The sequence below is a fragment of the Mesoplodon mirus genome (assembly GCF_964341445.2).
Source record: "Mesoplodon mirus genome assembly, chromosome: 15".
In the NCBI taxonomy this organism is placed as follows: Eukaryota; Metazoa; Chordata; class Mammalia; order Artiodactyla; family Ziphiidae; genus Mesoplodon; species Mesoplodon mirus.
The window spans coordinates 85,602,775-85,626,669 of NC_138991.1; the positions used below are offsets into that span (position 1 = coordinate 85,602,775).

The 23,895-nt window shown below is 51.1% G+C and overlaps 1 protein-coding gene across 1 annotated transcript in view; it reads left to right on the top strand.

Annotated features, from left to right (window-relative positions):
• SNX8 (sorting nexin 8) overlaps window positions 1–23,895 on the top strand; it is a 40,627-nt gene continuing 16,732 nt past the window's right edge. The window contains exons 1-2 of the mRNA XM_082645305.1: window positions 1–120; window positions 20,943–21,133. Of these exons, the coding sequence (XP_082501431.1) occupies window positions 27–120; window positions 20,943–21,133 (285 nt within the window). The 5' untranslated portion in view covers window positions 1–26. The remainder of the gene's footprint in view (window positions 121–20,942; window positions 21,134–23,895) is intronic.

The following is a 23,895-nucleotide window of genomic DNA, read 5'->3' on the forward strand; positions in this document are numbered from 1 at the left end:
GAGGAAGTCACGTGGCGCGCTCTCACATGACTGGCGGCGCGATGGACCCGCTACCCGCGGCGCCAGCAGCTGCAGCGGCTGAGCCGGAGGCGGACGAGGAGGCGGACCCGCCGGCGGCAGGTATGGCAGGCACCCACTAGGCCCCGCGCTGCTCTGGCCAGCGCCCCCCGAGACCCTGAGGCCTTCGGTACTCTTCCTGTCGGCGGGCGCCCCGCGCCCCGCCGGGTCCCCCCTCCCATTCCCGCGTCCACGCCCAGGACGGCGCGTGGCCGCGCGGCCCAGAACCGGAGCACCTGTCCGGGTTTGCGCCTCGCCGCGCGCTTCTGCCCGCGTCTCCCCGGGACTGTCCGGGTCCCTGGGGGCCGCAGGGCCCGCCCGCCCCGCGCTTCCTGCTTGCCGGCCTGCCCGCCGCGTGGGGCGCAGTCCCTGGACCTGCCGGGCCTTGGCAAGAACTCCTGCAGCTCAGGACTTTCGTGTTCTCGAACGCCAGCCCTTCGTGTTTCTCCCTAAGTGCTTTTCTTAGCAGATGAGCGTGAGGCTTGCGTTTTCTAGGATGTCCCTGTTTAAAATGGTACCCCCTCTAATCCTCTAACTGGAGAATAGATGAAGGTGGGTGTTGGTGTGAGTTACTGCTGCTTCTTGGGGGGTGGCGGGGGCCCAAGGTTGGAAGCTCCGGCTGGGCCGTCTGGCGAGGTGTCCCTGAGGAGGCCATGCTTAGCGTTCTGGAGGGCTGCTAGACACTGGATTCATTAGGGAGAAAAAGAGGCAGAAGTGGAGTGAAGCTGCTGGGGGCAGGGGTGGCGTTGCGCCGGATTGGCCTCATTGGCATGAAGTCCCTTGGTGAGTCTGCGTCTAGGGAGCAGTCCCCACCCCGCCACCCACAGTGGTCTTTAGTTACTTTTCCTTTCTCATGGAGCTGTGTAAGGAGAAGATCTTGCTGAACACAGAACACTGTGTTCATGAGGTCACACGTTCGAGCCCAGGTGGGCCAGTCGGCCCTCCTGTACCAGGGCCGCACGCTGGGCTCCTAGTGTTTGGGTAGGAATGGTTCTTCCCCCGAGGATTGTAAAGCAGCTCAGAGTTCCTGGACATGATGGTTACTCAGGGGTCTCTTTGCAGGCACAGGGACAGCCCTGTTTCCTGCAGGGCACACCCACTGGCTGCTATTGTGGTGTCATCTACCACAGTTCTCCGAGACTGGCAGCGGGCCTTCCGTGGGGCCCTGGTGATTTTATTAGCCATCCTGGGTGGCAGGTGAAATGGTAGAGGAAAAAAAAGCCCCAGAAAACCCACAACCTAGAGGCAAGTGACTTGTCCACAGTGGGCAGTGTTAAGGGGGCATGTCGTGGTGTGTGTGGGTGGTGTTTGGAGGGGCTGGAGTCAGAAAATACAAGTCTTTGAGAATGAATTTTGTCCAGAGGTGATATATGTATCTCTCATGCTTTAGCAAAGGTTTTTTTTTGACTGTTGAAGAAGCAGTGGCTTATGGGTATACAGCGAATTTCCCCTTCTCTGGTGTTCCGTCCACACAGCCAGAGCCCCCCGTTAATGTTAATTGTGGGGATCGCGGGGGTCTAGGTCTTTGTAGTAGCTTTGGGATTGTCAGAAAAAATTGTGTTCACTGCGGTTTTCAGCCTTAAGGGTCTTTTATATTATATTCTAATCCCTGGAAGCTTAAGCTGTAAATGATAACTCCCTCCTGACAAATTTAACTTTCAATTATGCAATACATGGACAAACACACAGAACATTATAGATTAAAGTCTCACCCCATTTGCAGTCACCTCCTCTTACCAGTTTGGGATGCATCCTCTCATCTCTATTTTTATGTCTTATACATACGTGTACTCAGACAACGTACACCTCCTTGTGTGCTTGTGCGCTTGTGCCCGTGTTTCCCTAGCATAGTGTATTAGTTGTCTACTGCTGCTGTAACAAATTACCACAAACATAGTGGCTTAAACAGCAAAAATTTATCATCTTACAGTTCTGGAGGTCAGTAGCCCCAAACAGGTTTCTCTGGGCTAAAATCCAACTGTGGACAGGGCTGCATTCCCTCTGGAGGCCCTGGGGAGAAGCCGTTTCTTGGCCTTTTCCAGCTCCCAGATGCCTTCTGCATTCCTTGCCAGAGGGTCTCCTTGCTCCAGATACCATGGGCCACACCTTTCTTGTCCCGTCATCTCTCTGATTCTCTTTCTTTTGTTCACTTCTTCCACTTTTTAAGGACCCCAGCATTACATTGGGCCCACCTGCTAATCCACATCCTTGCCCTCCTTTCACAGTCAGCTCATTAGCAACCTAAACTTCATCTACACCTTTAATTCCCCTTTACTGTGTGATCCAACAGATTCACAGGTTCCAGGGATTAGGATGCGAGTACCTTTAGGGGCCATTATTCTGCCTTAGATGCCCCTAAGGAGTGGAATTGCTGGGTCATAGGATTGCATATTTTTTGTTCCAACAAACCCTTACAAATTACCCTCTCTGGTGGCTACTACCAATTCATACCTGTAACAACAGTGCATCTTTTCCCCATAACCTCACCACCATTTCACACCATTGTCTAAAATACTCCCGTCAGCATTAGAGAAATTAAGAACGTGTTTTAGTTTTGTTTTAATTTCTATTTCTTCGATTATCAGTGAGGTTTACTTTCTTGTAATACTTTGACCTTGTATGGCCTTCTGAACCAATTGTTCTTATTTTTTGCCCATTTTCTTAAGGGATTGTCTTTTTTTCTTTGATTTTTAGCAGTTCTTTTTGTATTTTGGACATAAACCTGTGGTGGGCTTTATATTAAAACCATTAACTATCAAAATATCTGCCTGGAACACTCTGCTTTCTGACTATGCAGCATGAGAGTTTATTTCAGGGCTTGTTTAGAGGTTACAAAGCTCAATGATTGTGCCTTAGAGTGACAAAGAATGAGTATGATACGTGCTTGATTGTCTAATCTGATTTTTGCGATTGCATCATACACTGATAAAAAAATATAGACAGATTACCACTGTGTATCCCAGCCCTGCTTTCCTACAACCCTGCAGACCTAAACTTGGTTTTTATTTATTGATTTATTTATTTATTGGCCACTCTGTGTGGTTTGGGGGATCTTTGTTCCCTGACCAGGGATTGAACCCGAGCCCTTGGCAGTGAAAGTGCCTCGTCCTAACCACTGGACCGCCGGGCAAGTCCCCTAAACTTGGTTTTTAGGACAAGGGAGAATCATCTTCACTTCCGTTGGAGCGCCTCATTGGACGGTACTCCATACATCCCATTCGGTTAGGAAGCTCTGAGCTGTTTGTCTTCCCAAACCTCTGGCTGCCTCCTGGCTTTCTGTGGGGTCAGGCCTGAACTCTGCTCATCCTCCAAGCGCCTCCGTGACCGGCCGCCGCCCTCTCTGCACGCCTGCGCGGTTTCCACGTCCCCTGTGCGCCCGCCACCGCCCTCGCCGCTGCTGCCCTGCCTGTACACATCTGTTAGGCAAGTCATGAGCTGTCACTTGAGATGTGTGCATTTGACGGATTAAATTATACCCTTAAAGTACCATCTGCATTGGGGCAAAAAACCTTCCTGTCCATTCCTCTCCCTCCGTTACACACATTTCCGTTGTCAACTCCTGACCGGCAGAAACCATTATTTTTCTTTACATCCCAGTGTCTAGAATAGTATCTGCTTTGTGGAAAGGGCTCTGATGTTGGAAAAGAATTACAGTTTTTTTCCCCCCCCGTGACATGCGGGACCTTAGTTCCCCCGACCAGGGATCGAACCTGGGCCTCCTGCAGTGGAAGCTCAGAGTCCTAACCACTGGACCACCAGGGAAGTCCCTAGAATGACATTTTTATTGTAAGTGTTTTTTAGGATAGTATCACATTTTAGTTTGGTAACAATGGTAGCTATGTGGGTATTATTTAAATCGGTGTTAATGGTCTTGAAATCCGTCTCTTTCTCCCTTTCACACACACACACACACACACACACACACACACACACACAATTTGCAAGGTAAAAGGTGTCCATTTGAAGAAAGAGGAACTGAATCACTGTTACATAGAACACATTTTGCCAGAATTTGTGGTTAGCAAGAAAGTGATATGTTCCGGGTTGGGGAATTCTGTTTTGGTTTATTTTTTCCTTCCTAAGAAAAATGCACCAGAAAAAGAGATGTCTGGCCTGCAGTGTGCTGGGGTGACGGGGCGGGGCTGGAGTGGTGAGATGCTGGAGAGATGTGAGCCGCCTTCTGTGGCCCGCGGTGCGTGTTAAGAGGAGCTGCCCTGGTGGTTAGAACCTGGGGCAAGTGAGCAGACAGGTGGCCCGGACCCTCAGGAATTCGAAGAGCTCGACCCTTGACCACGCACGTTACCCTCTGAAGAACTGTAGTGCTTTCATCCTTTGAACGTTTTTGTTGTAGAATCATTAAGAAGTCATAGCCAGACTTGGGGTAGACGTTCTTGGTGAAGGTACCAGTATTAAAACCTCACGTGGGACAGGCGGGCACAGGAGGGCTCCAGACATGACCTGTGAGTTGAGTTCTAGGGGAAGCTGAGGCCACACTTGGCTCTCTCTCCTGCTGGCCAGGTTGTAGGAGGGCACACGTGTCCTTGGAGTGTGTGGATAGGCATGTTGGTGGGGGCAGGGGGGGTCCTTCTGCACTCTTACCCAATTTAGAGTATGTGTGCTAAGCAAAAGGAAAGTGAAATTGCACGACTGATGAATCCCAGGGAAGCTTGGTAGGGACTGGAGACATCTCTGAGATGTACATTTACATGATTTTCCGAGAGTCTTTAACCTGATTTGTGCCCGTGAAGTTCTCTCCTACAAGTCTTATGAGTGAACTGTAAGCAGACCAGTAAAGCTTCATGTGGTATGTGATTTGGCACTTCGGGGAGAATGTTGCTGTACGAGTAAGATAACTGCAAATACAAACGTCTTGTAAAAGGGAGCTCACCCGGGAGCTCGCAGCAGCTGCTTTTAGTATGTTTCCTTTTTTCCTGTGCATATGCGTTTGACACAGTTAATCTCAGGGTGTGTTTACGTTTGGTTTGGTAGTCTGTTCGTTTCACTTAGCGTTATTCTACACTACTAAGAAGTTTTCATAATTCTCTATTTAATGTCTCTGTAATAATGAATCAAGGAATGTACGTTTGTGCTTTTCTTTTTTTTTTTTTTGCGGTACGTGGGCCTCTCACTGTTGTGGCCTCTCCCGTTGCGGAGCACAGGCTCCGGACGCGCAGGCTCAGCGGCCGTGGTTCACGGGCCCAGCCGCTCCGCGGCATGTGGGATCTTCCCGGACCGGGGCACGAACCCGTGTCCCCTGCGTCGGCAGGCGGACTCTCAACCACTGCGCCACCAGGGAAGCCCACGTTTGTGCTTTTAAAGTGCTAACGTGTAAAATTTGATCCTTTACGTTAAATCAATATAAAAAAACTGTCCTGATGCTTTGCACTTGGTAAACAAAGTTTCTGTCCTGCTCAACTAGTTCCCCAACCTAGAGGCGACCGCTGCTGTCAGCTGTGTGTGTTGAATCGCAGTTTTAGTAGGCCCAGTTGTGAGGCTTTGAGAGCTAGGGAGACGTCCTTACATGGTCTCTGCCATGTCCTGTTAAGTGGCCTTCTGCAAGTACAAGTACTGAGTCCCAGCACCCTCCACTGAGGATGTTGAAAGAAGCCAGAGAAAATACATACCATGAGACTCCTCTTTTTTTTTTTTTTTAAAAATTTATTTTATTTATTTATTTTTGGCTGCGCTGGGTCTTCATTGCTGCACGCGGGCTTTCTCTAGTTGCGGCGAGCGGGGGCTACTCTTCTCATTGCAGTGGCTTCTCTTGTTGCGGAGCATGGGCTCTAGGTGCACGGGCTTCAGTAGCTCTGGTGCATGGGCTTAGTTGCTCTGCGGCATGTGGGATCTTCCCAGACCAGGGCTCGAACCCATGTCCCCTGCATTGGCAGGCGAATTCTTAACCACTGTGCCACCAGGGAAGCCCGAGACTCCTCTTTATATTAAGTTCAAAGCCATGCAGAATTAGACTCTGCTGTATGGGTTAGAATTAGACTCTGTTTGCACAGGTGATGAAAGTATAAATGAAGAGCAGGTGAGATGGCATGGAAATGGGGCTGTGGTCGCCTCTGATAAGAGAAAGGAGGGTCTGCGAGGTACAGGTCATGGGGGCTTCCAAGATCCCAGCCATCTTTTAATTTTTGACCTGGATAGTGGTTCCACATGTGTTTGATACATAGTTTTGTTAAACTGTCCATGGACATTTTATACCCGTGTGTGTGTGTGTGTGTGTGTGTGTGTGTGTGTGTGTCTATTTCACAGTAGAAAGTGTTGGGGGAAAACCCAGTGTGTCCCAGATCCTGAGACATTAAATGGACTTGCTAACAACACAGTTTGACAAGCAAAGGTGGGTGCTAGGGATCTCATTTTAAAACAGTTTTGTGGGCGTTTTGGTCTCCCTTAGTTTTTGCTCTCGAGTTAATATTGGAGATGTATTTATAATGAAATGCATGTTTTGTTGAATTGACATCCACTCCTAATCTCACTGTGCATCAGCAGGAGATCCCTGGCTCCGCTGTTTCCGATGTCTGTGTCTGGGTATTATTGGTGCTGGCCCGACCCGCTGGCGAGTCCAGGTGTTCCAGTGGCCCCTGGGACCAGCAGGAAGGAGGACCGAGACCCCAGGGCCACTGGCATCTGTGTGGCAGCGGGAGGGATGTCTGGGAAAGTTACCTGCTGTTGAAAGTACGTGACTCTTTGGCAGAGGCCATCTGCTGAGACAGAGAGTCAGGTGATACTCCTGATTTAGCACAGTTACTTATCTTTTGAACAGTAATTTCACCTCCCAGCTCCGGAGAAGTTCCAGTCCAGGCTGGGGGTGGAGGGGTTTTCCAAGAACTGGCCACTCACTGCTGGGGTTTCGCACGAAAGGGAGATTTGAAATTGCGTTATCAGCCCTCAGGACCCGAGGACGGTCTGTACGTGTGCGGGTCTTTATCTCGTGATGGCTTCTGCACACTGAGCGTCCTTCTTAGGATGGACGGTGAAGTAGGGAGTCTTGTGGGAGTTTCTGCAAGAGGTTATAGTTTGCCTCTGCCCCGTGGAAGGGGCCTGTTTCCCCTGAGAGGGTCTCTGCTGGGCGTACAGAGTATCCCATCCTCTGCCCCCTTGCTGGGAGGGAGTTGTTTTGGGCGTTCTTTGCAGAGCGGCAGCCTTGTGTGGTAGCTGTGATGACTAAGCCTCTCAGAGCACCTGCTGTGTGCCAGAGGCCCTTCCTCTGCCTGACGTGTAAAGCAACTTAATCCTCTCAGTAATGCTACGAGGTGAGGCGTCTCCCCACCCCTACTTTACAGATGGGGAAACTGAGGCACGCAGAGGCCGTAACTTGCCCGGCACCTACAGCTAGTGGATGGTGGAGCTGGAGTGCCGTCCTGTGCGCGGCTCCGGCCCCCGGTGGGAGGGCTGCCCCGCGGACCCCTTTCAGGACCCCGTCTGGAGGGTTCGCTCCTGACCGCTTTAGCCAGTGCCTCCCGGACGGAGACCCTTCTGTCCTCAGAGGGCTTTTCTGAGGGGAGAGGTGGCCCTGTGAGCCCGTGCTCGTAAGGAGCACCCGAGACCCTCGTGAGGCGCCGCGTTCCCTCTTCAGAAAGGGAGCGGCGGCGCCGGGCCGCGGTGAGGGTGCGAGCTTGGGCCTCAGCCCTGCACCCCGTCTGCTGAGCCTCCGAGTTCAGCCCGGGGAGCAGGGCGGCGCCGGGGGCTTGTCTCCAGCTGGCTTGGGCGTGAAAGCTCTCAAATAACAGGTCGCGTCCCTTGCGTTGCGACCCACGGGCCGAGTTCCCCCATCTGTCTGAGATGCTCAGATCACCCTGGTTCACCGGTTTCCGAGTTCTGGGCAGACAGGCACTACGGGAGAGTCCAGTCTTCGTTGCCTGGAAAACTAGGTCTCCACCACTTAGTGCAGAGGTTTGATTGTGGGGGGAAAACTGACTCAATATTTTTCCTTCTGTGACATTTTTCACGGTTCCTAATTTGTTCATGCCGGTTTCTGGGGCGTTCCGTGTTCTGATTGATTAATGCATTCTTGGTCGTTTACCTCGCAGGAAGCTGGAAGGCAGGGGCCTTTTTAAAAAAATTTAATTAATTTATTTTTTATACCGCAGGTTCTTATTAGTTATCTGTTTTATGCATATTAGTGTATATATATCAATCCCAATCTCCCAGTTCATCCCACCCCCTGCCCCCTCCCCAGGCAGGGGCCTTGTCTCACTCCTTGTGACCCCTTCTGTGGATCAGTAAATATCTGTTTAAATGGATTTAATTGTATGTCACTTGGCTTGTACTGTCGGGTGATCGCTCGGAATTTTATTAAAGGGACTGAATGAGGCTGCGAACGCAGGCCTCCATTTAGCCTCCACTGGGATCGAGACACACTGAGTCCGCCAGATAGTCTGGAACATGTTCACTTTCGTGTCCAGAGATCCTAGAAAACCTGAGTCACTTTCAGACGGAACCATCCAGGCCTGGGAGGAGGGTTTTAAAAAAAGGAACAAAACCAAAGCCAGATTGAATTTAGTTAAACAGAGATGAGTATTCTTTCTGGAACTTTGAACTTCTACTTTGTGAGTTATTCCAAGATTTCCCGAGTTAGCTGAAGTAGTATTCTTTTTAAACTCTGGAAAAAGTCCCTGGGCCTCCCCACATAAAAACATTCCAGAAAGGAGAGACCTAAGAGGCTTTTTGAGGGAGAGACTCAATGAACCCTTTCAGAAGCAGGTTTGGTGAGATTCACGGAGAAGCAGGGGTCCCGTGGCTGCCCTGCGGGTTCCTTTTGCTCCAAGTTGAGTCAGAGGAAATCATCTGATAGGTGACTCCTTTCGGGACTGGGCTTCAGTCTTGTGACGTCCTAAGGAAACAAACCAGTGATTTTCCCCTTTCTTTGTGTTTTGGCCCCTCGACTCTCCCTCGGGAAGGAATAGCCACTTTTGGCCGGAGAAGCACCATTTGTGTGAACGTGAGTGGTTCACGTCCCCGGAGGTCCCAAAGCTCTGGGGATTCCCAGCAGAGTTTAGGGAGTCACATGTCAGGGGACCCAGTGCTTGAGGGAGCCACGTCCCCAGGCCAGCAGTTCATTCGCTGTGTGGTTTCATCTGGGCACAGGTCCTGTAAAAACCAGCCGCGTGCTAGATGCCTTCACGTCTAAACATATATTTAACATTCTTGTAGCCAACCAGTAATGTAGATGGTATTGTCCCCATTTTAGAGAGGAGAAAACTGAACGCAGAGAGGTGAGCGGCTTGTTCACAGCAGGGTTTGCGCTGAGACCCTCTGACCCCTGGCCCAGGCGTGGGGTGTGCCCGCCCCTGCGCCTCTCCACGTTGTGGGCCTCGAATGAGGCCCTGTGAGTTAAGGAGGCAACAGGGATCTGGTGTCATCGGGTAACCTGGTGCAAGTTCAGGCCCCACGCGTCACCTGGCTGACTCTGACCAGGTGGGCCGTGCTGCCGGCTGGGCCTCCAGTTTTCACATCTGTGAAATGGGGTCACAGTACCTGCTTAGACTGTTTGTAGGGTTCAAGAGATGTTACATAAGCATCCAGAAGGTTCAGACACTGGTCGTGGCTCTTGCTGTAGCGGTGGTTGATACCGCACATGGCTGTCCAGGTGGCCGTCTTCTTCCCTGCCTTTGAATTCATGGGAAGCGGAAGAAGAGGGGAAAAAAGCACTTCATTAAGGGGCACTTGACTGGTTTCTTAGCATCAGTGGCTGCTTCCACTTTGACTCACTTGCAGCTTCAGGCCACCCCCGGGAGGCCCACAGGGTCCTGAGTGTGGCCACTTGAAGTTTCTGTGGCACCATCACCAGCTCAGATTTTCTTACTTGTGCCTGAAACCCAACCAAAGGATTTCACAGGTAGATGGTCTTTTCCCTTCTCAGCAGACACCTTCTTTAAGATTGCGAGCTGTGTTCCAGGCGCAGTGCTGGGGTGGGAGGATACTTAGTTTGTATTTACAAGAACTAGAGAGAAGAAGAGAAGGAATTCATAAAGCATTTTTAAGAGCTTGATTGAGATATAACTCACATACCACATAATTCACCCATCTCAGGGGCACAGGTCAGTGGTTTTTATTGTATTCCAAGAGTTATGCAGCCTTGGCCACCGTTGATTTTAGAGCATCGCCATCATCCCGTACCCGTTAGTAGTCGCTCCCCTTTCCCCCCAACCCCCTCGTCCCCCAGCCTAGACAACCACTGCTCTTTCTGTCTCTGTAGATTTGCCTGTTCTGGAAATTTCATATAAATAGAAACATATAATTTGTGGTCCTTTGTGGCTGTCTGCTTTCACTCAGCACAGTGTTTTCAAGGTTCATCTATGTTGTAGCGTGGGTCAGTACTTCATTTCTCTTTATGGCTGAATAATATTTCGTTGTATGGATAATTCACATTTTACTTATCCATTCATCAGTCCACGGACATTTGGGCTGTTTCCATGTTTTGGCTGTTATGACTAATGCTGACGTGAGCATTCATATACACGTCTTTGTGTGGGCATAGGGTTTTTCATTTTTCGTGGGTGTACACCTAGGAATGGAATCATTGGGTCACATGGTAACCCATGTTTAACCTTTTGAGGAACTGCTGGACTGTTTTGCAGCAAACTTTGAGGGTTCCAATTTCTCCACATCCTCACCAACACTTGTTATTGCCTTTTTGATTATATCCATCCCAGTGGGTGGAATCTCACGTGGTTGGTCATCTTTTCATGTGCTTGTTGGCCTTTTGTACGTCTCCTTGGGAGGAATGTCTATTCAAATCCTTTGTCCATCTTTAAAACTAGGTAATTTGTCTTTTTTAAACACTTGAGTTATAGGAATTCTTTATGTATTTTAGACCCAGGTCCCTTATCAGATGCATGGTTTACAGATGTTTTCTCCATTTCTGTGGGTTGTCTTTTTACTTTCCTCATGGTATCTTTTGCAGCGACAACAGTTTTTAATTTTGACGAAGTTTAAAGCATCTGTTTTGTTCTTCAGTCGATGCTTTTGGTGTCGTACTTAAGAAGGCTTTGCCTAACCCAAGGCCATAAAGATTTACTCCTATATTTTCTGCTGAGAGTTTTGTAGTTGTCGCTCTTACATTTAGGGCTGTGATCCATTTGGAATGAGTTGTTGTGTATGGTGTGAGGAAGGGGTCTGGTGTCATTCGGTGGCACTTGGAAACCCAGTTGTCCATCATAAAGAACTTTTGGGGTGCACGTGCTGTGTGCCACCCCTGTGCTAGGCAGTATTAGGGAATCAGAGCGCCCTGAAGGGGTTTATGTGGTGTGTGGGAGAAACCCGTGGATGAGATGGGTTAGGAAAGCTCAGCAAGGACGTTCAAGCCAATCACGAGAGTAGGAGGGTCAGTGACTCCAGCTGGGGCCCGGGAAGCACTTCGCTGGGGAAGGGGTGTCTGGATTGAGCTTTGGGGGCTGGACGGGATTCAGTTTGGGAATTCTCAGCTAATGAGTACCAGAGGGCTTGGAGGGACCTTAAGAGAGAGTTTATATTTTGCTTCAAGGTGAAAACACTTAAACCTTCGCAGGAAGGTGAAAAACATGCTTCTCTTGCTGTGTAGGTTGGTTACCCTCAAGGCACGTTACAGCTTTCTGTAATCAGGGGATTTGCCTTCTATTCTTTGGGGAGATAAAAGGATATAGCTGCAACCTGGCAGAGAGGCCATGGGGGGGGATGGGAGGATGTCACCGCCTGCTTGAGGATGTCACTGCTCCAGGGCTCCGCGTGGCCGTGTGTGTTAACAGCCGTCCTTCTGGCTGCAGCTCACCGAGGCGCGGTTCCTGTCACTGGTGAGGCCTGAGTGCGACTTGTGTGGGTGGGGAGGGCGTGGGGCTGTCACCCTGCCTGGGAGAACACAGCAGGCCTTCTTGCTGCTGCGAATTGGAGTCCTTCTTTCTGTCCACAAATGCTCATGGAGCACTCACTGTGTGCCAGGCACTGTTCTTTTTTTGTTTGTTTTTTTGCGGTACGCGCCCCTCTCACTGTTGTGGCCTCTCCCGTTGCGGAGCACAGGCTCCAGACGCGCAGGCTCAGCGGCCATGGATCACGGGCCCAGCCGCTCCGAGGCATGTGGGATCCTCCCGGACCGGGGCACGAACCCGTGTCCCCTGCATCAGCAGGCGGACTCTCAACCACTGCGCCACCAGGGAAGCCCCCCCGCACTGTTCTTGATCACTGGGATACTGACTGTGAACAAAATGAACAGAAAGTCCTGCTCTCGTGGGGCTGATGTTCTCGTAGTGGGAGGTGGACAGTGCTCGGCGGACACAGCGCGTCGGTGACGCACGTCAGAGCCGCGGGGGCAGCTAGGGCGCAGGGCCGTTGTCCCTGAGGAAACGTCACCGAGAGTGAGTTTTGCACCAGGATTGGAAGGAGGTGGCCTGGTGGATTTCTGGGAGGAGAACCCTGGCAGAAGAGACGACAGGTGAAGGCGCCCGGACGGCAGCGGTGCGCTGCGTTCACGGCGCGGCCGGGCAACTGGTGTGGCTGGAGAGAGGGGAGCGGGCGGGCGGGGGGTTTGCTGGCCGAGAAAGGTGAAGGGGCGTTTGCGGGGGGCTGTGGTGGAGCTGGGGAAACCCCGCGTTTGGAGCTATTCTTCTTAGCGGAAGCCATTCTGATCCTCAGTTAGGAAACTTTAGTTTTTTGTGGTTTTTTTTTTTTTTTTTTTAAATGCTGCCAGGAAACATGCACAGATCACTAAGGTGACTGCAGTGACTCTCCGAGGGGGGTTTCTGAAGACAGTGCTGGTGACGTAGTGTGGTTCACGTGGGAAGATAGAAGCCTTTCGAGAAGCGTCTGTGAGCAGGAAAAAAATGTGGAATTCTCTAGGAGTGGATTCTAAGGATAGAATAAACAATAGGGCAAACTCTTGTGAACGGTGACATTCTTCACGCTGTTTTTAGGAGCAGAGAGCAGTTAGTAGGAGAACGGCTAAATGATTTTTAGTTCCATATCTAAGTTATTATTCAGTCTTTACAGGTAATAGTCTTAATAACTTCGAAAATATGGAACAGTGTTGTAAAAGGAAAGAAATCAAGGTAAAATGGCAGATGAATTGCGACTGTATTCCAGCGTCAAGGGTCTACCAGAAGGGCGAGGAAAACCGGACGGAAAAGCGTGGGTGTCGGCCAGCATGGGGGCAGCTGGAGCCCCTGCTGCTGGGACTGTAAACTGGCTCAGCTACTTGGAGAACTGGAGTTCACTGAGCTGCACATACGAAACCCCAGGATCCAGTCATCGCACTCTCAGGAATGTACCGAACAGAAACGCGTACCTGCGGCCACCAACGTGCGGGCGCTGGCGTGTTTGTAGCAGCGGCGTGTGAGGCTGCCCAGATGCTGCGCGGCCGCAGAATGAGTAATAGGCCCCGGCTGATGACACAGCGGGATCCACAGCAAGAAAATGGACCGTCTGCACCCCATGAGCCACGCAGAGGGGTTGTACACACCACGAGTGGAAGAAGTCAGAAACAGAGGAACTCAGGGTTTGAGTCCGCGTGTATGGTGTCAATAAAGAATCAGGCAGAGGCAACCTGTGGCTTTAGAAGTCTCTCCCTTGGGGAGAAGGGAGCGTGAGGGGTACCCTCCTTTATCCAGGTGCTGTTACCCTGGTATGTAAATTCATTGAGCTGAACAGTTTTGAGATGTTCGCTTCTCTGTGAGCATGCTCTGTTTCAATATAAAAGGGTTTTAAAAGCCAGTGAGAAAAGAAAGGAATTGTATGTTTGTTTGTTTTTTTTTAATTTTTTTTTTTTTGCGGTAAGGGGGCCTCTCACTGTTGTGGCCTCTCCCATTGCGGAGCACAGGCTCCGGATGCGCAGGCTCAGCGGCCATGGCTCACGGGCCCAGCCGCTCCACGGCATGTGGGATCTTCCCGGACCGGGGCACGAACCCGTATCCCCTGCATCAGCAGGCGGACTCCCAACCACTGCGCCACCAGGGAGGCCCAGGAATTGTATGTTTATTGTATATAATGAAACACAATGTTTGCATGGACTTTCTGGACACTTATGTAGAGAAAAGTGCACAGACCTGCCTGGAAATCGTACCCATCAACTCTAGGATAGTGGTTACTTTGGAATAGGAAAAAAGGGGTCGGGAGGATGGTGTGCATCTGTAACATTTTGTTTATTAAAAATTCTTTTCAGCAAAAAATAGGGCACAATGTCCTCTTTAGTGAAATCTTGGTGGATACATGGGTTCTGATATTTCCTGTACTTTCATGTATGTTTGAAGTATTTCACAACAAAAATACATGTATTTAAAAGGATAAGATGGAAGTGAAACAGTGTTCATAGTGATTATCTGACTGGCTAGCAATTTAGGAGGTTTTTGCTTCCACAGAAAAGTTGAAGGAAACGTGGTCATAGAAGCTTGGAAACATGCTTGGTATTTGAAAATTGCTTGTGTCATATCACAACACTATACACGTGGAGAATAATGCACACAGTGAACACGGATGTATATAGATTGTTGGGTTGGAGAGATTTTCTTTATTTCAAGATGTTTTTTTTTAAATGGATTTTAAAAAATAAATTTATTTATTTATTTATGGCTCTGTTGGGTCTTCGTTGCTGCACGCAGGCTTCAATAGTTGTGGCTCGTGGGCTCAGCAGTTGTGGCTCGTGGGCTCTAGAGCGCAGGCTCAGTAGTAGTGGTGCACGGGCTTATTAGTTGCTCCGCGGCATGTGGGATCTTCCCAGACCAGGGCTTGAACCCGTGTCCCCTGAATTGGCAGGCGGATTCTTAACCACTGCACCACCAGGGAAGTCCCTTTATTTCAAGATATTGTAACGTTACATAAAATAGGTTATTAAAAGAAAAGTAAACCTTAAAGTTGATGAAATTGAGGCCATGCACAGTTTGTTCAGTTGAGCTCCTGAGTTAGGGACAATCAAAAGCTGGCTGGTGACAGATCACTTTTCAGGGCGAGCTGACCACAGATGGGGCAGCTCTGTTTCCTGGTGTTTGCGGGGCGTTCCTGATGTCCCCTGGCCATGGAGCTGCTGAATGCTCATTTCTGAGGCCATGGCCATGATAAGGATGAGGAAACTTCTGCTTCCATTTCCTGAGAACAGTTTGTTAACTGCAGAATAACAGTGTAGCTTAGAGAAGTTTTCAAAGGTTGAAACAGTTTCACGAGCCTGAGAAGGAATATTCAGGTTGAAAATGGCGTCTGCGGCCCCGTTTCATGTGATTTCGGTGAAAAGGTCGTCGTCTGGAATGTCGTTCGTTCCGCGTTTGACGACTGCAGGAAGTCCGCTGGCAGCATCTGTGCACGTCTGCGTTTTGTTAGACGAGGGGCACGGGTCTGGGTGAGGCCCTGAATTCCTTCCCTCTGGTCGCCCTGTGACAGTGGTTCTCACACTGTGGCCCCTGGATCCGCAGCATCATCTGGGAACTTGTTACAAATTCAGATTCTTAGGCCCCGCCCGAGACTCTGGGACTGGGGCCCAGCAATCTGTGTTTTTTTAAGTGTAAAATATACATAACGTAAAATTTTAACCGTTTTTAGGTGTACAGTTCTGTGGCATTAAGTACATTCATATTGTTGTGCCTCCATTGATACCATCCATCTCTAGAACTTATTCATCTTGCAAGATGGAAACTCTGCCCCATTGAACGCTCCCTCTCCATCCTCCTGTTCCGCAGCCCCTGGTCCCCACCATCTGCTTTCTTTTTCTGTGAATTTGCTCTAGGGACCTCACGTGAGTGGAATCATACATTGTCTTTTTGTGTCTGGCTTATTTCACTGGACATGATGTCCTCAGGGTCCATCCACAATGTAGCAGGCGTCAGTACTTCCTTCTTTTTTAGGGCTGAGTAGTGTTCCGTCGTGTGGATGGCCCGCATTTTGTGGATGCGTTCATCTGTCAGGGGACCCTTGGGTGGTTCCACCTTTTGACTACTGTGAATAATACCGCATTGAACATGGCTGTGCACATATGTCTTCCAGTTCCTGCTTTCAGTTCTTTCGGGTACAGACCCAGAAGTGGAATTGCTGGCTCCTATGGGGATTCTATATTTAATTTTTTGAGGAACTGCTGCACTGTTTTCCACAGCGGCTGCACCAACTTTTACGGCCCCACCAGCCACACACAAGGCTTCCAGTCCCTCCACGCCCTTGCTAACACTTTTCTTTTTTTTTTTTTTTTTTGCGGTATGCGGGCCTCTCACTGCTGTGGCCTCTCCTGTTGCGAAGCACAGGCTCTGGACGTGCAGGCTCAGCGGCCATGGCTCACGGGCCCAGCTGCTCCGCGGCATGTGGGATCCTCCAGGACCGGGGCACGAACCCGTGTCCCCTGCATCGGCAGGCGGACTCTCAACCACTGCGCCACCAGGGAAGCCCACTTTTCTTTTTTTGATAAGAGCTATCTTAACCACCAGCGTGCGGGCGAGCCCGCAGGTGGTCCTGATGCGTGCTCGGTTTGGAGACTTCAGCTCCTGTGACTGTGCTGTCTCTCGCTGGCCCCTGCCGTCCCCACATGCTGGAGAGCCAGCAGCCGAGGATGGCAGTGGTGGTGGAACCCTGAGCGTGGAGTCCGTCAGAAGACATGTTCGTATGCACCTGCCACTAAACGAAGAAAATAGGGACCTTCCGCACTGGCTGCCTTTGGGGGCCACGTGACCTCTCGTGGCTTGAAAGGCACTTCACACTGAGGGGTGCACTGCCAGCAGGGAGGCCCCCAGGGCTGCCTGGGCTGAGCGGGCGGGGTTAGGACCTTCTCCTAGAGCTTAGAGCAGCACCCCACCTGAGCTGGCGTGGATCGTGCGGGGCAGCCAGGCTGACCTTGGCCCCCGTGGGTGGCGCCCTGTGCTCACTGTGCAGGGTCTCCCAGTCTGGACTTCCGTGTTGGTCAGCATTTGCTGAGGTTTGCTTAGATAAAGCAAGGGTGTGTGCGAGTCAGAGTGGTTTATTCAGCAAATCCTGTTTGTTTCCCAAAGCTTTGTTGGGGAGTAAGGGCCCCAGATGTTAGCTGCTAACAGAGCACGTGGGATTAGACGTCTTGGGATGCATCCCAGGGGCAGGATTGCTGCCTAAAGGTTCCGATGGAAGTGTGTTGGGAAGGATAGTTGGTCTGTGTGTGTGTTTGAAGTTTCATGGCTTTGATTTGTGGATAACCGACTTGGAGAATCCCAGAATCTCAGAGCTGAATGGCTGTTAAATACTCCTAGCTGGCTGTTTCCCTTTTCATGCTGTGTGACCTTGGGGTCACACAGTGCACTGGTGGCCGGCCTGGGAGTGATGCAGCTCCTTGTCGCTGTCACCCTGGAGCCAGCGGAGCGAGATATCCAGAGAGGAGGGGAGTGTGAGGCTCGGCCACACTGACCGTGAGGCCCTGACCCGTGGGCCGGCCTGGAGCCAAGGGCCCGACACCTGTTGTCGTGGGGGAGCACGTGCCAAGTTTTACTCAGCAGACTTAGAGCCTCTCTTGGGCTTGGAGCACATGAGGTCTGGGCTGGAGCCAAGGGTCCCCGAGCGTGTCGGGGAGCTGGGGATCTGAGCTCTGCTGTCCGGTTCTGTGCCCACAGGGGCCGTCCGTGCGGGCCGGCGTTAGCCCGCTTCTCAGCCTGCGGGTCTGAGAGCTGCTTCCTGGCCCAGTGTCAGGACAGTGGGTGGCTTTTCAAGGCCAGGGCTTCCGACTCCAGGGGACCCCATGGTAGAGCAGTTTTGTGCTGGAGAGTTTGGAGGGACACCCTCGGAGAGGCCTGTTGGAGAGCTCCGAGGCCGTCACTCGCCCGCCACACTGCTGGGGACGTCGGAGACTGGATTTCCGCCCGTGTCCGTCTAAGGTCAGGGCCAGCCTTTGTCCATCACCGTTCATCAGGGGCCTGGCTGGCCTCTCTTGTCCGAGCTGTTTCATCTCTGAGGGGGCTGGCTTGGTGGACGGTGCCTCTTCCAGGCCCTGGTCTTACGGGGCTGCTTAAACTGGTGTAGGAGGCTGCATTTGAGGAGAGTCTTAAAGTCCTGTCGGTGACCTTGACATCCACACCCTTGGTAAACCAGAATCTCCTCCCTGCATTTCTGCCCTTTCGTCAGCGTGTGGTCCATCACATGACAGTGCAGCCTGTCTGAAATGGTCTTTTTCCCTTCTTTTTTGCTCTTCAATTTTTGTTTTTCTTTGAAAATATGGGTGTCTTAGTTTAGTAAATTGATGTTTGGGATGGTGGCTTTCTTGTGATTGAAACTTCTGCAAAGGGGCTGTTCTCAGGGTGGTTGAGAGAAATGTCTTTGGTTTAAAATGTGTCTTTTGAGTTGTCTTTTAAATCCTCTGGCGATCAAAGTTCAGGTTTCTCAGAAGCATGTGATCATTTGGTAATCATTATTGAGCTTACATTCTGTCTTGGGACATTATCGTGTTTTAATCAACAAGAAAATCATAAAGTTTTCTCTATTGAGCATGTATTAATTTTTATCTTACATAAAAATTTTAATAGAGACCTCTGGTGCTCTTCCAGTGACCTTTCCCCCATTAATTTAATTTTTCCTCTGTTCCTTTGTTACAGCTTTCTTTTACATTAAATAAGTATTTTCTAGTGTTCCATTTACACTCCCACATAGTTTTGGTTATTATACTTTTTTGGGATTATTTTCTTGGTAATTGCCATGGGAGTTACAGCTCCCATATTTTATAACAGTCTAGCTCCCTTTTTTTTTTTTTTTTTCTGGTACACGGGCCTCTCACTGTTGTGGCCTCTCCCGTGGCCTCTCCCGTTGCGGAGCACAGGCTCCGGACGCGCAGGCTCAGTGGCCATGGCTCACGGGCCCAGCCGCTCCGCGGCATGTGGGATCTTCCCGGACCGGGGCACGAAGCCGTGTCCCCTGCATCGGCAGGCGGACTCTCAACTACTGTGCCACCAGGGAAGCCCAGGGACCCTGTCTTATTCATCACCGTGTTCCCTGGAGCTGGTACTTAAGAAACGCTTGTTGGCTCCTTGAGGATTTCCGTGGTCCCCAAGGAGACTGGGTAAACACAGTTTTAAGGCCCCTTTCCATGTAAAAATATTTTTACATGGAAAGGGGCTGGGCTCTTGGGATGACTTCGGAGAACAGGTACATTCTAGAGCTGTGGTCTCCACACATTTTTAGTCATTAAGGTGTTGGGGACTGCCAGTTGGGGACACCCTCCCCCTCGTATACACACTTTATATACAGACACTTATGTACACACACTCATACATGTGTGTGCACACATGTACGCATACACACTTATACATATACACACTCACGCCTCATTCAGACTCATACACACGTACCCACTCACGTATGTATGCACTCGTACGCACACACCCACATGCAACACCTGTACGCACTCATACACATGTACACAATTTATACATATGCGTATTTTAATAATTTGTATGCATGTACTACACTCTACTACTCTTATTATGTACATTATAATATAAATTAAAAAGAAGGAGATAGAAAGTACAAGTGCAATGAAAAAATAAAAAAAAATAAAGAAAATACAAGTACAGTTGCTAATACCTTCTTCCTGCTCTTGGTGGATTTTTGCGACCTTGGGATATATGCCCTCACTTGAGAGCAGCCTCCTTTAGAGCACATGACATGTAGTGTTGTGTTTTTTTTGGCTGCGTTGGGTCTTCATTACTGTGTGTGGGCTTTCTCTAGTTGCGGCGAGCCAGGGCTACTCTTTGTTGTGAAGCACAGAGTTCTAGGCACGTGGGCTCCAGTAGTTGTGGCACATGGGCTCAGTAGTTGTGGCTCAGGGGCTCTAGAGCTCAGGCTAAGTAGTTGTGGCACACGGACTTAGTTGCTCCGTGGCATGTGGGATCTTCCTGGACTGGGGCTCGAACCCATGTCCCCTGCACTGGCAGGCGGATTCTTAACCACTGAGCCACCAGGGAAGCCCGACATTTAGTTTTTGTATGGAGTTTTGAGGCCCTTGGGGATTCCCAGATACAAGTTAAGCCCTTGTTTATTTTCTTAATCTTTAAGGTCAGTTCAAGGCAGCTATATTTTAAATCCTAAAATGCTGAGTGATTTCACAGATGAAAATAATCTGGTCATTAATTCTGTATTAGAATGTAAACCAGAATCTTGCACTGAAGAATTACTTTAAGAAGTAAATCATAAAAAGTGATACAATGACCTTGTAGAAAATTGAGACGGTGGAGAAGTGGGATCTACCCTTTGTTGTATTTGTTTATAGCAGTGTTGCTTGGAATGAGACCTTCTTCCCCCAAGGGATGCCTTAAACTTCTTCTTTTTTTAACTGAAAAGAACCTTTTTTTCTTTAAAGTTCTAAACTCTTCTCTGTACTAAAAACCAAGCTGACCTTTTAACGGGATTTCTTTGCTTGTTGGCAGGTTGTTAGATATAAAATCTCTGATTTGTCTTTCCCTGTCCTGTGAATGATACGTGGGTGACTTCTTGTGTCTAAGGAAGCTGAAGTTTTAGGGCTTAATGCTTTGATTTGTGTGAGCAGGAACTCTAGCTCAAGCAAGCATGCAGGTTGTTACACATCAGAATGATTGTGGTGGCAGGAACGCAGTGTGCTCTGATTCTGGAAATGTAGAAGATCGTGTGGCCCATTTCTCTGTTTTAACCCTTTTCTTGACTCTGGAGAAAAGGAGGACTCTATTTTTGCACGTAACTTGTAAATATTTCACTTCTTTTTCTCTGCCCAAGTTGAAAACTAGACTTGCCCGGTCCTGGCCGTGTGGGCGTGTTGCTGATTCATGGCGTGGTGGTTTATGTGAGAGGAGGACGTGGCCCTGAGTGGACCCCCCAGCCTGAATGGATGAGCGTCACCGGGGCCAGGATGGGGTTTGGCTGGGTGACGTGGCCGGAGTCCACGTGCTGAGCCAGCAGGCGGTGTCTGAGGGGCGGCCTCCCTGTCTGAGCAGCTGCGCTCACCTTGTCTCCTGCAGACTCACCAGCGCCCCAGGTCAGCGAGCCGAGGGCCCCGGACTCCAGTCGGATGCAGATGCCGCCGGGGAACCCACTCCTGTTGTCCCTCACGCTGCAGGAGCTGCTGGCCAGGGACGCCGTGCAGGTGGAGCTCATCCCCGAGAAGAAGGGCCTCTTCCTCAAGCACGTGGAGTATGAGGTTTCCAGCCAGGTACCTGCGGCACGCGGTGCGGGGCGGAGGTGGTGGGAGGGGGAGGGCCGCCGGGAAGACCCACAGCGGCGGGCGGGCCCCCCAGCATGCTTGTCTCTGCGGCCGCCCCGCAGCGGCCCTGCCCGCCCTCGCCGCCAGAGCTCTGGGATCCTGCCTCAAGACGGTCAGGCCCTGGAGTGCAAGCCCTGGACGGGCCAGCCTGGGGCGGTCCTGCGATGCTGGGACGTCCCCGAGGGTGAGAGCGTGGACCCCACAGAATGTGGGCTCCACACCCCGAGTCAGTGTGCGGGGCTCATCCCCCAAATGGTGCTGCCATCCCTGTTAGGGGCAACCCTGAAATCAGAGTTCATCGGTGCCAGATGCCTGGCCCCGGGGTTGGCCGGGCGCGTAGAACCCTGTGGCATTTGCAGCGTTGATCTTTTTGTCCGTTCGCCTGTTATCTTGGTTCAGTTAGGATACGTTCTGATGGGAGCTTTTATTCTTTATCCCGGGGATTAAGTCATCGGCGAGCCAAGAGCACCCGTGTGTGCGGCGGGGGGCAGATTCGCAGGGTCAGTGCTGCCCCCGCCACTGAGAGCTGCCCGGGTCACAGGCTCAGGAAGCAGCACTGCACGGCTTGGGCTGGGAAAGCATCACGACTGTCATCGCAGGGAGAAAGGCGCGTGTCCAGAACCCGGGAGCAGTTCCCCGTTGCGGACGCTGTTTGCCGTGTTCTGTGAGAATCAAGAATCACAGCAGTTTTGTTTTGTTGTAGTTTTTTTTTTTTTTTTCTGGTACGTGGGCCTCTCACTGCTGTGGCCTCTCCCGTTGCGGAGCACAGGCTCCGGACGCGCAGGCTCAGCGGCCATGGCTCACGGGCCCAGCCGCTCTGCGGCATGTGGGGTCTTCCCGGACCGGGGCACGAACCCGTGTCCCCTGCGTTGGTAGGCGGACCCTCCACCACTGCGCCACCAGGGAAGCCCTGTTTCGTTGTGTTTTAAAGGCAGGATGACAGAAGTCTGGGAGTTAACTTCGCTCTGACACTGGTCAGTGTCGCTGCCAAGGGGGAGAGCAGAGGTCAGAGAGGGAAGGAGGCCCTCGTGTGTTTCGGGGACAGCGTTGCCGTCTGGCATTGCCGCGGTCTGGCCTCCTCGGCCGTGGTGAGGATGGAGGCTCCGGCACCTCCTCCGGGGCCTCGTCGCCCATGGGCCGGGCGCCCCGCATGTGTGACAAGCTGCTCTTCTGTGACAGTGGCCTTATCTTCTGTCTCGTTAAACTGCCTGCTCCTGAAGTAAACTGATGACCTCGTAACGAACGTTTTTAGAAGGAGGCCGTTTTGCCCAGGTCACCTCCTGAAACGTGCGTGGAGGGGTCAGCCCGCTAATGTTAGGACCGCGGGGGTGGCTCCTGGGCCGTGGGGCTCCTCGGGCTGTGCCCCCTGCTTGCGTGCTTGCTGTTAGGGGCACCCCTGAAATCAGAGTTCATTGATGCCAGACGCCTGGCCGCAGGTGCGGACGTGGCCCGATGCCCGCCAGAGGTGGACACACGTGGCTTCATACTTGTCCTTTGTGTAGTATATTTAGCTTTTTTATAGACTTTGTTTTTTGGGGGGTGTTCTTAGTTTCACAGCAATATTGAGCTGAAGGAACAGATTTCCCACCTTCCCCTCCCCCACTGTCACCCCCCTGCCAGGCAGTGCATTTGTTACAGGTGATGAACCTGCACAGACACGTCCTTGTCACCCAGAGTCCACAGTTGACATGACGGGTCACTCTTGTTGTTGTACGTCCTCTGGGTTCAGTCCACCGCTGTAGAACCACACAGTGTGGCTTCACTGCCCTAAGCGTCCCCTGTGCTCCGCCCCCTTCACCCCTCTCCCACCTCCACCCAGACACCACTGATCTTTCACTGTCTCCGTAGCTTTGCTTTTTCCTGAGTGTCATGTCATTGGAGCCACACAGTATGTCACTATCTCAGACTGGCTTTTTCCAGTCGGTGATGTTAATTACTAACTAGTGTAACACAGTTAATTTCAGAGATCGCTGTTCATGTTGGTTCTCGTGAGAGCCCTTATATTCGACTCCAGTGCGGCCGCTCTCTGGACGGGATGCTAATCCTGCGGAACCTGCAGGTTTCTCAAGGGTGGGCTCAGGGTGGACTCTGTCGGCAGTTTCGTCTGAGTTGCACGTCTGCCGTGTTTCAGTCTTCGTGTCCGGCGTTTGGTCTGCGTTTAGGCAGTTGGGTCTGTTTCAGGAGGTGCAGTGTTGCTTACGTTAGCACGGTTTGAAAGTGTATGTTGGGGGGCTTCCCTGGGGGCGCAGTGGCTGGGAGTCCGGCTGCCGATGCAGGGGACACGGGTTCGTGCCCCGGTCCGGGAAGATCCCACGTGCCGCGGAGCGGCTGGGCCCGTGAGCCATGGCCGCTGAGCCTGCGCGTCCGGAGCCTGTGCTCCGCAACGGGAGAGGCCACAGCCGTGAGGCCCGCGTACGGCAAAAAAAGAAAACAAGAAAAAAAAGAAAGTGTATGTTGAGGACATACCCTCAAAGGTATTCCCATGTGATACCTAAGGGGAGGAGGGATGCTGCCATATAGGTGAAAACTCCTGTAAGGAGACTCTTCTTGTTCAGAAGATCCAGAATAATAGACGGTTAATTAAGTACACAGTTAGAGCTATGCAGTGTTTAAAAGTTGTATTTCCATCCATCAAGGACATAGACGATTTCTCCTTCTGGTAAAGGCCTGGTGAGAGAAGGTGAGGAATTTAGTCCTATTATTTCCACAGG